Source organism: Channa argus, chromosome 6 (assembly GCF_033026475.1).
Source record: "Channa argus isolate prfri chromosome 6, Channa argus male v1.0, whole genome shotgun sequence".
Lineage (NCBI taxonomy): Eukaryota > Metazoa > Chordata > Actinopteri > Anabantiformes > Channidae > Channa > Channa argus.
Window position 1 is genome coordinate 9,478,291 of NC_090202.1, and position 15,497 is coordinate 9,493,787.

The 15,497-nt window shown below is 38.3% G+C and overlaps 1 protein-coding gene across 4 annotated transcripts in view; it reads left to right on the top strand.

Moving 5' to 3' along the window:
- The window catches only part of sipa1l3 (signal-induced proliferation-associated 1 like 3), a 71,817-nt gene that overhangs the window by 45,669 nt on the left and 10,651 nt on the right, over positions 1 to 15,497 (top strand). For all 4 annotated transcript variants that reach the window (XM_067506442.1, XM_067506444.1, XM_067506443.1 and 1 more), the window contains 9 exons: positions 630 to 760; positions 2,680 to 2,868; positions 4,249 to 4,423; positions 5,222 to 5,325; positions 6,951 to 7,108; positions 7,198 to 7,780; positions 9,125 to 9,223; positions 9,340 to 9,515; positions 14,609 to 14,860. In XM_067506442.1, the coding sequence (XP_067362543.1) occupies positions 630 to 760; positions 2,680 to 2,868; positions 4,249 to 4,423; positions 5,222 to 5,325; positions 6,951 to 7,108; positions 7,198 to 7,780; positions 9,125 to 9,223; positions 9,340 to 9,515; positions 14,609 to 14,860 (1,867 nt within the window). The remainder of the gene's footprint in view (positions 1 to 629; positions 761 to 2,679; positions 2,869 to 4,248; positions 4,424 to 5,221; positions 5,326 to 6,950; positions 7,109 to 7,197; positions 7,781 to 9,124; positions 9,224 to 9,339; positions 9,516 to 14,608; positions 14,861 to 15,497) is intronic.

The window sequence follows — 15,497 nt, forward strand, 5'->3', positions numbered from 1 at the left end:
TGAATTTATTTTGTAATTATGTAAGTATTGATTACTTGACAACATGCATAGTCATGTCCTTGACTTTCTCCCCCTTCTCTGTCAGTCTTGCTTACTACATATATAGTGTCTCTACGCACAACGCTCTCTCTCTGTCAAACTCAGTTTAAGCTATGAACTTTGATACATTTTTGCTTAAAAAACCAAAATATGCGTGTAGTCACATATTTAGTCTTGTGTATGCAAACAAAATTGTATACAATTCAAAAGTAGTGTCAAATGTTATGTTTCACCTTCTGTATCTTTTTGTCAAATCAAATAAAAAACAGGAGTATTTGACGCAACTTCACCTACTGACAAGATGCACGGATGACTGTTAAAACTGCAACAACTTGCAGTATATCAAACAACTTTATTGTTAGACCCGGGCTTTTAAGTTTGTGTACTTGGAGAGAAAGAGACCCTATCAAAGGACACAAGCCAAAATGCTTTGGTCTAAAATAAACTAGTTTACAAAATTCAATAACATGACTTTGCCCTGTTTTATTTTTTGATGCATCCAAACATGCGTGAGTCTGCAACACCAGTGCAGTTATGTTTAAAACTCTTTTCTTCCTCTCCCTGCTTGCAATCTCCCTCCACTTCACCAGAGCACTCAAACTACTTTGGAACAGATGATAAGCTGGGTCCTGTGGCTTTGAGCATCCGCAGGGAGAAACTGGAAGACACCAAAGACCTGAAAGACCAGTATCTGTACCGCCTCATCATCAGAACAAGCGAGGTATTTACAGTCTTTTGTGTGCGTGTGTCATGGGGATTTCTGAGTGATGAGACAGTAATGAGTCATTAAAAGTATGCATGCTCAACTAAATTACTTAATTCTACAAAGCCCTGCCTTGGTGTGAATCTTCTCAATGTCCTTACCCTGATTATAACATTACCCCTAACCCCCTGTCTACTGTCTGCCAGTGGAAAATTCCACCTGCTTAGTCCCAACACAGCAAAACCAGAAACAAACACTGGCTGCTTTGCTCAATAGTGTTTGGTGTGCTCTCATAGGAAACAACCACCATTTAAAGGATTGAATTTTGCACTGTAATAAATGATGGGCTCATGATTATGGATTTTTATCACATCTGCAAATACAGTTTCCCAAGGTTCAAAGTCATGTCTCTGTATTCCTGTGTGTCGCTGGTGCAGTGTTGTTTTTAAGTGGATTACATGGTTGCCTGGCCTCATCACCTTAGCTCTGGTACAACAATGGAGCCTCTCCACCATCTAAGTACACAGAGCTCAGCAAACAGACAGAGCCAGCACACCCAGGCCTACTGTTCCCACACAGAAAAAGAGATTGATTGCAGAGTTGATTCTCTCCCACTCAAGCCACAGCTGCTCTCAAATATCTACCCGCCTTAAGTCAGACAATTAATTCTGTGAAGCAGTGCTGACACAGCAAGGTGGACAGACTTCCTCTTTCTCCTTTTTCTCTCCCCCTTATGTCACACATTCTAACACTCAAAGTCAGCTCTGACATTCCTGCTCAGCATGTCACAGTCACTCAGTCACTAAATACACTGTTGCACACTGATGAGTTTTAACAATAGGGCCATAACTTGAGTTGTATGTCATTAAGGTTTCATGTCTGCAGCATACCCAAATCTCTTTGGTTCAGTTGTCTCCCCAGCCATCAGAGCCTGCCATGAATTTTTAATGAAAATGAATGTGTGTGTAGTTAAAATGTGTATGAGTGTGAAGCGGCAACCTAGTCCTCCTAACTGTATCTGAGGTTATTATAGTCTGACTGTTCTGAAGCAGGTCAATTTCCCCTCAGCACGGAGCAGCACAGTGTGGCAGCACAATGCTGAGTAGAATATTAATTCTCAATACTGCCGGACCTAAAACCATCAACAAAGAGCACATTGACTGTATGCGAATGTGAGAGAGAGAGAGGGGGAGGGAGAGGGAGAGAGAGAGAGAGAAAGGCTTCAGGAAAGTAGGGCACTATTATGATTATTAAGACTGTCATCTGCCTCCTTAATATTTCCATACACATTGTACTGAAGCTGTCCCTGACCTCTAACCTTTTTGTAAAGTAAGGCAAAGTTCAACCTGATTATATTATCACTAATTACAGTTATACTACGGTCTTAAACATGTAGTGCTTGCAAGATAGCATGAAGTGTAATTAAAATCTTCAGGAAGCAGATCCTGCTATTATAGAGTCTGGGACATATGAATGTGTGACTTTTAAGTTTTGCTTGAAAAATGACTCATTATAATGATAGGTAAATGCTTTTTTTTACCATTGCCAGTTATTATGCTGTAGATTGATATTTTATTTGTTTGCCTTACCTGATTGTGCTTATGTTTGAGCTTAAACAACACAGTTTTTTACTAAAAAAATTAGGAACAGTGGTGCACCCTGAGGTACAGGTTTAGTCGTTATATCATTTTGATCCTCATATTAAAACACACCAAATACACCATTAGACTCAATGCTTTAAATCACTACTATCAGCAACCCCCCCAATGCCAAATGGCAGGAAGAGGGACTAGTTGAGGATTCTGGTCTTGAGAAAATGAATAAGAAATTGAAGAAAAAAATCAGTTTCTTTACATTTTATTGATGTAAAATATTTATGATCTTAAATTCTCCTTCAGCTTACAGTTTTACAATTTTTGTCATCTACCCACATACAGTTGGTGACCCTGCGAGGCTCCATTTTAGAGGATGCAGTGGCATCTACGGGAAGACATGGGACGGTTCGAGGTCTGCCATTTAAAGAGGTCCTAGAGCAGGTTATCCCCGAGCTCAATGTCTCCTGTTTGAGGCTGGCTCTCAACGCACCCAAAGTGACAGAGCAGCTCCTTAAACTGGATGAGCAGGGGGTGAGTTATGTGTCTGCATTTGTATTGGAAATATTTTAAACGTGTGCAATAAAAACAGAGCTTTGACTGGTGATCTAAGCAAGGATGCATCCATTCAAATTGCATCCATTCAGAATACACAACCTGTACCTTGTCAGTCAGTATGTCAGGGTGGCTAAACTGAGTGCAAAGGAAAGCTTTATAAACTGGCAATGTAATCTCTCAGTGTGAGTACAAAACCTATACAGTATACCCGATTTAATGTTGGTGGAAAGTACTATATTGAGCACAAACAGAGTCTGCTGGGGCCCTAGGCCAAAATTTAGGCACCATAAAACCATTATGCTTAAAATATAGAAAATACAATAAAATACACCACACTGCACAATAACGCACAGTAGAACACTTGTCAAAATGTTTTTGCAAAAAAAATTTAAAACCTAGCATTCATAGCTTGACCGTTAGCTTAGTTGGACACAGCTTTCATCAGTTACATAGAGACAAAGTATTGTCCAAGTTAGCTGATTATCTGCAGGCTGCCAGCTAAGCTAAAGAGTTGACTTCTGTTCAGATTAGGACACAGTAGGTTGCTCTGCTAACTTAGTTAGCTAAGTTGACTCATGTTAAATGTCAAAGTAAACAAAAGAAACAATGGGATAGTGTTATTCAACTGTCTCTTCACCACAATTCCATGTTCCCCAGCAGCATTTAGGTAACGATATATAGTTTATTATATTTAATCGTTAATATCTACACTGCCATTTACCACTATCTTGGTTTTTTCTCTTGTTCCTCTTTTTTCACTGGCAGAAGTTTCGTCAGCTGATTTTCGTTATTTAATTAGACCTGTTTGTTTACAGTGAATTATGCGCCACTTGCAATGGACAGTTGGCACCCTCTTAGGGAGGTCTGCCACTGGTAGTGTAATTGCTGGTACAGTCAATGCTGTACATAATTTAACTTTTGTCATCCGTCGGGGGCCCCCTATTGGCCCAGAGCCCCAAGCAGTTGCCTCCCTTGACTGCTGGCACGGAACACCTCTACAGGGTGTGGTGTGTTTGAGGTTGAGTGTGTAGTTATAAAAGCTTTAATGTTTAGCCACGTTATCTCACCTTTTATTTAATGGTGGGTGGTTGCAAGGTGTTTTCCAAGCAGTCAACCACCTGCACTAATAACAAGAAGCTGACTGCTTGCAAAACACAAAATGAATCATATCTGTGCTCAATGTCTGTGTATAAGCGAGTTGAGATGTAGTTTTGGGTTAAATGTTTATCTGCAACTTTAACCTTGACATTAAGCTTTATTAGCAGTACAAGCTTCAGCTCTGTTTGAATGTGGTGTTTCAGCTGTTTGTGTTAGCTGTGTGAGTTATGTCATTGCTATCCATCTGCTGCCTTGCAGTTAAGTCAGAAGCACAAGGTGGGTGTTTTACTCTGCCGTGCAGGCCAGAGCACAGAGGAGGAGATGTACAACAATGAGGAGGCGTCGCCCGCCTTCTCTGCCTTCCTGGAGCTCCTGGGGGAGCAGGTGCTTCTCAAAGGGTTCACCAAATATGCTGCACAGCTCGACACAAAGAGTAAGAGCGTCTTTCAGACATGCACCTCATTTTGTAAATGTGAAAGAAGCTTTACATTCTTAAGTAAGGACCATCACTTTAATAACAGAGTTGCAGCAGTCACCTGAAGGTCAAACCTGCTAAACATTAACTTACTGTTCACCTTATTAAGGCCACTTAATAGATGTATCAGTTATCGTTGGCTGCACTTAATATATAATCCATTGTTTTGATTTTTTTTAAGGAGATTCCTCTCATGCCAGATCAATCTGTGAAAATATATTTCACAAATATATTTCTCTCGCAGTGTGTGTGGTCAAACGGGAAACAAACTAAAAACTGTTAGGATAATGGCTAATGATTTGGGGGGGATGTGCTCTACAAAATCATAAATATTACATTATTATAATATATTTGAGATCCATTAGTGATGCAACCACTTAGAGCAGTTTTAGGGCTTTTGTTAAGGGAAAATAAACACCCTTTTTTAAAATTACGTTTCAGTTTAATATTTTTTCCTCAAGCATTGTGGCTCTCTCTATAACCGTCCTGTCTGGTCTAAAACTGTATGGAACATTTATTTAAAGACACCTACAGTAAAAAACTTGAAGCAAAGATGAAGCCTGTAATGTAATGCAGTCTATATGTAAGGGTTAAACCTTTGAAATAGGAAATAGGTCTAAGCGATAGGAAAATACAAGCACAGTTTAGGCATTCTGTGAGTCCTCAAGGTCTGTGGAAGAACTGTGTAAATATGTGTCACAATATCATCTGTGGTTAATAACACCTGACATGATTTGTCTTTCTCCTCCTCTCCAGCGGACTCTACAGGCACTCACTCACTGTATACTAGTTACCAGGGCTACGAAGTCATGTTCCATGTATCCACCATGTTGCCGTACATGCCCAACAACCCACAACAGGTGAGAGGCTACGAACACATGTAACTAAATATAGCACCTTCAGCTGATACTGTGTACCTGTGTTTCAGGTCAAACACATGCTGAAAAACACATGGACAGCTATCCTTTGTTGTCACCCAGAACCCGTTCAAAGTCTGTCTGTGGTTGTTAGTTTAAGCCTCTGACATTTGCTCCATGTCATAAACCATAGGAAAAATTCATAAAGTGGAATTTAATGACTTGTTTTGCCTTCTTCGTTAGAGCCTCTTTCCTCTTTTATTTAGTCGCTTGTGTTTTTATAGTCTGTCTTCTCATGCTTATTGACTTTTTTGCTCTCTCTTCTCTGCTTCTCATTCTTTAACTAGATCAGAGCTGGGTGGGGTTCAGTAGTGAATAGTTTCTTTCTTTTCTCCTCCTTTTTCTCCTCTGCCTTCCTACATGTTTTCCTGGGTGCTGTGTATTTACATTGTAGGCTGTTTGTGAGTGACCTTTGTGTAAGGTAACATTTTCCGTGTGTGTAATTCTGATAGTTTGCATGTGTCTGTGAAAGGATCACATGGGTGAACACAGGCTCAAACAGGCCCCAGTGGGTGCTCAGAATTTGTGTAATTTGTTAGCACATCACTGCTTCACTGCGTTGGGTATAGAGAATTAAGTTGTTCTTCCTCAAATATTTCAAAATATCATAAATCAATCATAAAAATTGCAGAACAACACTTTTATTACCATACCTACAGCACCAAAAACAGTGTGTTGTTTGCATTTTAAAGGTTAAAAAATGTTGTTAAAGGTAAGTAAACAAGGAAAATGAGGATTTCACCTTCTAAATAACCTGGTCAAAAGTTTGAAGAGTTCATATTAGTATCCACATTTTAGTTAAAAGATTAGTTTTATAGATAGGACAATAACTCCATCCTGAGGTTTCAGACTGCTGTAGCGTGACTGCTCAGATGATCCTGTAGGTGGCAGCATCTGATACAAATAACTTGCAGTGGATACACAGGCATGAGAAATTAAGTAGAAATACAGACAAGCACTTAAGATCAGGAGAGAGAAAAATGACACAATCCCACAGTCATCTTGTATAATTGAATGAAATGTGCAGTATATAAATATACATCCTCATATCTGCAGTATTTGGTTGTTTTTATACTAAATGGTAAAGAAGGACATTGTGAATATACTGTAAATTAAATTCCAAAAAAAAGATCGATACTTGAAACCACTATCTCAAGTACAATGATCAGAATGTTCCCATCTGAATGTGAATGAAGGATGCTCCTGTGGAATCATGCCAGAGAATCTGTATCTAGAGTGGGCTGGATTACATAATTGGTACTTTCACACTTTTCTCTGCAGATGAAGAGGGGATTGGCAAGCACTGCACCACAAACACAGCCTGGACTATGTACCAGATCTCCTACACAAACACATAAACGGAAAAACCAGCACACAGAGACACAAATAACCCACACAGAATCCGAAAAACAAATTACATAAAGAACTGTTGTTTGCTTTCTACTAGTTAGCACTTCAATCTCTTTTCCCTTGTCAGACTTGCAATTATTTACTGAGTCATGGTGTCAGTGCCTTTTATGTTCGCTCATCTTATTAATTTGTTTCTTTCTCCTCTCTCCTCTGATCAGCTCCTGAGGAAGAGGCACATAGGAAACGACATTGTCACCATAATCTTTCAGGAGCCAGGAGCGTTGCCTTTCACCCCTCAGAATATTCGTTCTCACTTCCAGCATGTCTTTGTTATTGTCCGTGTGCACAACCCCTTGTCTGAAAACACCTGTTACAGGTAAATGCACATTCACACAAAGTTCAAACACGTAACTGTGATAAAAATTATTCATGTATCACTCTTAAAATCTACTTTGTATTTTTCAGTGTTGCTGTGACACGGATGAAAGATGTGCCTGCCTTTGGCCCACCCATCCCCAGTGGTGTCACCTTCCGCGATCCAGAAACATTCCGTAACTTCCTTCTAGCCAAAGTTATTAATGCAGAAAATGCAGCGCACAAGTCAGAGAAGTTCCACACCATGGCAACACGAACACGGCAGGAGTACCTGCGTGACCTTGCTGAAAACTATGTTAGCAGCACACCACTCGATTCAGCTGGTAAACTTAACAACCTTATCTCCCTCGCATCTAAAAAACGTGAGCGCTCAAAGGCAAGAGAGGGAGCAGAGCTGGGAGCCACAGGCGCTGTCGCCTGGAGAGTCCAGGCCCAGGACTTCAGTGGAGGTGGGGCAGAAATCCCCTGTGCCTTGGGTTTGTCGGCTGAATACATTCTCTTGATAGACTGTTCCACTAAAGAGGTCGTGTTTAACTGTTTCTGTGCGGACGTGATTGGCTGGACACCTGAACGTCTGACACTGAAGATCTTTTATGGCAGAGGAGACCACATTGCTGTGCGGGTGCCAGAGGTCTGTGCACAGGACATAAGGGAAATGGTGCAGAGGTTAAAGGTGAGAGTTTAGAGCACATTCCAGTTAAAGTGTAGAGGATGGTGCCCAGGATATGTAAATATATGCCTCCAAGGCAAAACCACAGTTAATGGTTTGTGCTCCATTTGGGACCATAGTTTGTAGCAGGATGACTAGCAATTAAAGGTCCACTGGAACTGTTTTTGAAAAGATGTTTGCATCCCTGTTTATGGGCCTGCAGTTTTCTTCTTCAGTGCCTTTACTTGTGCATTGATCTGTTGCTTTGTGTGATACTGTCACCAGTCATTCATCTGTGGAATAGCTTGAAACTGTGCTCACCTGTATGCATATTTGACTTTCAGTGTGCACAGTACAAACAAAACTTATGAAAACATTGTTCTGTAGAGGTGGCAAAAATGGTAAGGTAGGAGATCAGGGCTCAAATTGTTTATTGTAGGATTTAGATATTTGTGTTTAGATTACTAAACCCACTAAAAAGGGTTATATTAATAATACACTTTATAATGAATTATACAATTATTCACTTGGTTAATTAGTTTACTGCAGTTTAATCTTGAAATTTGTTTTAATTTCAAAACAGTTAAAAATCTTGGTTTCATTATTGGAGTATTGCAGAGAGGGGATATTGTTTATTTCTTGAAACCATTTCTTAGCCACCAAGGAAACCCGGACAAACAAAAATGAAGCCAAAGGGTAAGAGGGTAAGCTTGTGCCAAGTCCTGATAATTATCAGCCCTTGATCATATGATAAACAGGTTTGTAGACCTCAGGATTACTATTGCAACAACACATCATCAGTAGGGTAAAACTAACCTGTCTCACTACAGTCTAATCCCAGCTCACGTTCGGTTTTGGCAGTATGTTGGTCTGGAACATTCAGGTGTGTGTTAACACATTGCCAAGGGGAGGAGGCAATGGTATTCTTGAAATAATGTGGCTAAAAATCTGAGTCTAAGACAACATAATTAGAAGAAAACCGAATGTATGGTTTGTTTAGGAGGGTTTCCAGGAGAAAGCTTCTTCTGTCTAAAAACAACACGAAAGCACAACTGAGGTTCACAGAACTGCATCTGAACAAACCGCAAGAATTTTGGAACAATGTTCTACGGACAGAAGAGACCAAAGTGTTTGGCCTATATTCCCAGCATCATGGTCTGCGAAAACCAAAAACAGCATTTCAGAAGTTAAGGGGTGATGATTTGGCCTTGTTTTGCTGCGACAGGACCTTGGGTATTAGTTTGTTTGATGTTGCCTGTTATTTTACATTTAGTGCAATAGATTCTTTAATCTCTGATTATAAGAACACATTAATATTGTAAATCTATAAAACCTGTTAAAATCCTTTTTCCTCTGTTTCTTTGGCAGTTGTTGACAGTGGGGTGTGAGACTGTGGACATGACTCTAAGAAGAAATGGACTGGGACAACTGGGCTTCCATGTTCGTTTGGATGGCACTGTGGCTGAGGTATCATCAGATCGCCATCTGCTACACCAGAGCTCATACTGGCATCCTAAATTAATTAATCTTGGCTGTACATAACTGGCTTGTTTGAGGACTTTGTTTGTGGTTTTCTTATGCAGGTGGAGGAATATGGCTTTGCCTGGCAGGCAGGACTGAGACAGGGCAGTCGGTTGGTGGAGATTTGCAAGGTAGCTGCAGTGACGCTGACTCACGAACAGATGATTGACCTGCTAAGGACATCGGTCACTGTCAAAGTGGTCATCATTCCTCCCTTTGAGGAGGGAGGGCCTCGCAGGTGCGTTGAAGTCTGCATGCTATACATGTGCGTCTTTGAAGCCGAACTAATCACCATGATTCACTTGTAAACTGCTGTGGTGAATACAGATGTTGAGCATAGAAGGGGGTGGAGTGTTGGAGTGTGGGCAGTAGTGGAAGGACAAGAGCAAATTGGAGTGAGTACAGGACGCTCCTCACTCAAACACAAATACATGGGTTAGATTGTGGCCCGCTCCAGTGTTCTGAGAGGATTTTGTGTAGGAGTGTGTGAAAAAAGGAAGTGAGCGAAAAGAAAAACGAACGATATGTGTGATACAAAAGGAAATAGGCAAAATGAAGCACAAACAAAGCATTTCTTTAGTATAAATAAACAAAATCTGTCATTCTTTGTTTCTTTATCATCTTCATATCTTTGTGTTTTATTCAGCTTAATGTTCATGACCTCATAATCCTTTTCCAAACATTCGTATACACATTACGCCTTGACTGATGCAAAATCACAAGGACATATTAGACTCAGATATGGTGTTGCTGAACAGCTACAGAGGTGAAGGAATAACTACAGTGTGTGCACTGCATACAGTGTGTTCTGACGGAAGAACCAAGGCTCCTAAACACAGTAATTGTGGCTGTTTGTGTGATCACACAGTGGTTAGATTTCTTTAACGTTGGAGGCAGTTTAATCCCTTTGACATGTGCACAGGCGCGGGCACAAACTCACACTACTGTGGCATTCGAACAGCTGATAATTAGAGTCTTGTATTTCATTCTTTCCCTTCCCCCCTCTCTCTCTTTCTCTTTCTGACTCATTTTTTTTGTTGTGTGCCAGGGAAGCAGATTGGATGAGATTAAGGCTTGGACTCTGCAGGAAAAAAAGAGACCACAAAAATAAATAAATAAATATATAAATGGAAGTGATTAATTAAAAATGCAATCCATGTGCAAATGAAAAGGATGTGAAAAAACTAGGGAGGGAGCGATGGAAAAGAGAGAGAGAAAGGCAGGGTTGAGTGTATTGAGTTGAGAGCTTGGAGAGGAGGACATGTCTCAACACTGCCGAGAGTGAGAGAAGTGGGTGGAAGAAAGACAAGAGTTGGAATTGTTTTTATCCTTGCCACACTGCCTCAGAAAGGCACACACAAGATGGACGGATACAGCAGAGAAGAGGTGTGACTGATGTCAATTGTGTTTGACCATGCGAAAGTGTGTGTGTATGTGTGCACGTGCTTAGAGAGCTCCGGCTGTGTCACATCAGCCAGTGCTATGGAAGACGCACTGCATGTCAACAGATGTAGGCTCTACTCCCTCTAAGGTTTGTGCTCTCATGTGCATATGAGTTAAGAGCAAACTCTACATTTCTGACATTATTGACTGAATTATACCTTCTTTGAATGATATGGGCTTCTAAATATACACTGTTTGTTAACTTTTATCAAGTGCAGTTTTTGATATGTGCTAACATTAATAGTATATTTGCTGATTAGGGTGTATGTGTATCCTGTTTACGTGTCTAAATCCAAATAACTAGAGCAGAAGCAATTTTTACTTTAAGATAAGCTGCAACTATTCTGATAATGATCATTTTTAAGCAAAAATTTATTTAAAAATTTTATAGAAAAACATAATTTTCTGTGTATCAAGCAGTTTTTATATATATATTTGAATTTTTTTATAGCATAAATCATTAATTATTCTTATTGTTTTTGAGGGTAATCACTGAATTTATTAGTAACATGTCAGAAGAATGTTAAAATGCTGTGTTTTTTTCTTCAACCAGCAGTCCAAACCTTATGTATTTTAATGTATAGGGAAAAAAAGATTTATTTGTGATCCAAATATTGCAAATTAATTTTTTGTCAATTGATAATTGACTAATCTTCAGCTTCACTTCTCTGCAGGTTATATTTGGTTTGCTCTCTTTTTATAGAATAGAAGACTGACCAGAAGTCTGGATAGAACTATGGCCAGCTTGTCTGGTTAATCTAGACAATTATGTTTGGTAAAGATTCAATAATAAATGGTAACTTATTATCAAAGAGATATTATTAAGCATCAAACCTAATAGTAGTAATTTTTCATTAAAACGTGAGAATTTCCATCTATCCAGGAAATAATCTGGATTTTGTAATTAGTGGGACCATATTAATAAAAATGTAATCAGTCCCTTCAGAACTTTGCAATGTTGCAATTGCAAAAATTAATTTCACCCATTCCAAGTGAATGTAATGTTGTTTATTTATTGTTAAATATATTGTTTTAAATCTTACAATTTAAAACACCATAGAAACAATTTTTAGGAAACTGTTCTGCTTCTTTTTTTCCAACTTATTTTGTTTTTTAAGATTTAATTGTACATAGAGTATAGATTGAGGACACCAGATTCTTAATACATAAAATATCATCTGCATAGAAAAGCATTCTGAAGAAATTCTGCCTTGGTTGAAGCAGCCAGTGTTACAAAAAAATAATGTGAAAAACAAAGGACTAAGATGTACTTGTTTGGTCCTTCTCTGGTTCCACAGTGCATTGTCATCACTGACCAGTATCGCATAGCCACATTTGACCACAACAAATGAATCCAAGGAGAAGGAAGCTATGCAGATGATTGCATCATATTTTTGCCATATGAGCTGTTAAAGATGTCTCACATTGTTTGAGGATGATCTTGCTTTTGTGAATAATTAAGCAAGATAGAATCTATTTCACTTTCACTGCCAAAACATTCACATCTTGCAATTCACATTACTCTAACCACAATATACAAAATGTCATGAGTCACCAGGGTTTATCTTTTATCTTTTTATATTTGGAGAACTCAGAATCTTGTAAAATGTTTAGGACAGTTCCCCCATTGAAAATTATTCTACATGAGCACTTGTTAGGAAAGAAGCCAATTGGTTTTCATATAAAAAGAAGATGTTTTTTAAATATTATGAACTAACAAATGTTGATGTGTCAATATGGGTTAACCATGTTTTAGCACATCTCTACCAACACTGATCTTTGACTCTTATTTTTTTTATTAATCACTATAGAAAAAATTTCCATAACTATCATAATCAGTATTTTTTAAAACACATTGTTTTCTTGGTGGAGTATTAATTTACTTTAAGTAAAATGTAGATAATCTGCTCAATACTTTTACTTGAGTATAATATTTGAAGCGGTATTGCAGGCTGCTCAGAGTAGCGATACTGACCATTGTCATCCATGACATTATTTAGACGACCGGTTTTAATGTTGTGTCTGATCTTGGTATATAGTATTCAAGAGAAAATGGTTCAAAAATTAAATTTAAAACTATTTAAATCCTCATAATGCCAGAGTTAATCAGAATAACACAGTATGTTTGTTTTTCTTCTGCAATTCAGGTTTTATTCGGATTAATTATTCTTTATTTAAATAAATGTTAAGCAGAAATATGCAAAATTCAGTGATTCTAACCTCTCAAATAAAAATACACTACCCCCAAAAGTTAGGGACATTTGACTTTCGGGGGAAATTTATAGAAAATGTAAAAAGTTCATACTAAAGTGATATTATATAATGTTAGTAAGGCTTTTAGTTAGAAGCATGCAATGGTAATTTCTTCTTCAAACAATTAAACAATTTATTGAAACAAAAGCTAAAAAGAGCAGTGGGTATATACCAAAACAAAATATGTAAATGTCTCAAAAACTTGTTAATTGTTAGGTGTTGTCTTGGTCTCATGATGTCAAAATGTGAAAAGCATATAGAGGACTGTTTAAATACAAATTGTCATTTACCAAATATTTAGTGGTCGATTCATGGATCAGACGCGATTTTTTGCGGTTAATCGGTTAATAACAGCACGTTATGCAATAAGTACTGAAACATTGAACAGTTGGACATGTGCATTCAAACCTTTAAAGAAGGTCAAATTAAGTTCACCTGTAAAGATTATGCATCTTAGTCTTAGAGACTTAGTCTTAATCTTAGAGCATTTTAGTTGCATTCTGAAATTTCACTCGAAAATCTAATATCCTTAACATTTTGTGAGTAGTGTATGTGCATGTCTTTTATGACAGTAAATTGAATATCTCTGGGTTTTAAAACAGGTCAATCTATTAAGATAATAATCTGATAATGGATAACTTGATAATGGAAAAATAATTTCTGTGAACTGATGTTTTAAATGCACATGAGAAAATGTCTTCATCTCTATTATTTTACTGTATGTTGTGTTTTTTTCCCTCTTCAAGTTCTTTTTTATCCCTCTCATGCCTCTCCTTCTCACTTCACTGTGAATTTCACTTTCATCTCACTTTAACTTTTACACCATGTTGTCACCTTTCTCCCTCTTCCTCACAGCATTTGTCTTATTTCAGATACATTCAATATGCATATTTAATGCCTCCTGTAATAGGCTTTGTGAATAAACTCTAAATCATGCATGAAAAATATATGCTGGATTTTGGTCTACCTTGATAGCATTGAAGACATGTTAGTTTTATTTGTGTCTTGCGTTGATAAATGAAAGACCTGTCGTCCAGCTGTGAGCTCTTTCAATGATTTCATAATTAATGACTATAAATGCCAGCTATCTTTATTTTAGAGCTGTTTCCCTCCCCATGATATGTTTTTATCCTGACAAGTAGCTAAAAGGCGTGTGGTTTTTTTTTTGTTTGTTTTTTGTTTTTTTGGATGATGCCTTTTTTTCTTTTTTTTTCTTTTTTTTTTAAGAAAACAATTCTTGATCTAAGCATAAATCAAAGTAGAGAAACTGACCTTGTTGACATTGTAAATCTACAGTGGAAACTACGATCTGAAATAGAGGGCTGTCACTTCCCCCTCCATTGGTGTCATGGGAGCTCATTAGTCGTTTTCGTTGGATGTCTGCTGAGGGCTTGAGTTTCCACAAAGCATGCTAAAAGAAAAATGATAATATGGAGTATTTCTGAGGAGCATTTTTGCTGTGCTGAACATAGTAAAGAATCCACAGTTGTGGTCCAGCTGCAGTCCTTCAGACTGCTACTTCTCATCATATCAGTGTTTTTTAACTAAGCCACATTTGATTTCTGGAAGAATTCTGGATGCCCATTCCATACTGTTCTCATAAAAAGACTTTCTTCTTCAATTTTCATTCTTCAGGGGCTGCACAGAGGAGTATGAAATGAAGACCATGGAACAGAAGCCAGAAACTGAGCCTCTGGCCGTGGGCTACCGACCCTCTCCTCGCCCAACTTGGAGATGGGATAGCCCACCTGTTCCTCCAGGGCTCCACAGTGCCCCCAATCCACAGCGATGGACCCCCATGGGTCCCCCACCTCCTCCACTACCGCGCTCACACAAGACACTGATGCCAGTTCCCTACAGAGATCCTCAGCACATCAATTCTAAGAGGTGAGATACAGAGCAGTAGATCATTTTGTCTCTCAGTTACAGAAGAGATAGAATTTTGGTTATTTTTAGTGGTGCATCAATATTCCATTTACTATATTTAATTTTGAGGATGCTGTTTCTTTATAGTTACACTTTGCAAATGATTAATTTCCCAGTCGCAGATTCTACGGTTGACAAAAGCATCGTTATGGTGCTGCATGTATGCAGCCATTAAACACACAGTCATACACAGATTTTAACTACTCTGTGTTGGATTAAAACAATCTGTGTTTAAACCCCGACTTTCTAATGCTCTAATGCTGCAGTCTCTGCCTGGGATGTGTGGAACCATCACAATACAAATACCATAAACATAAAATGACCATGCGTCATCACATGTACAGTTTGACAGAAATGTGCCTTATTTTAGCTCAAGGATTCATCTGAGTGATCCATAGGTCAGTGGAATAATTTGGAAGTTTGAAGTTGGCAGTGAGCTTGTTTTGCAGTGGAGAAATGTTGATTTGGTAGATAAAACCCATTTCGTGAATTGCGTGTCTAGTATGCATTATGGGAGGTTAGATAAATTAGTTCAAAAGATATCAGCTGCTGTTTACATGTTATCAATAGTGTTTCATTGGCAGACAGGAATATTGTA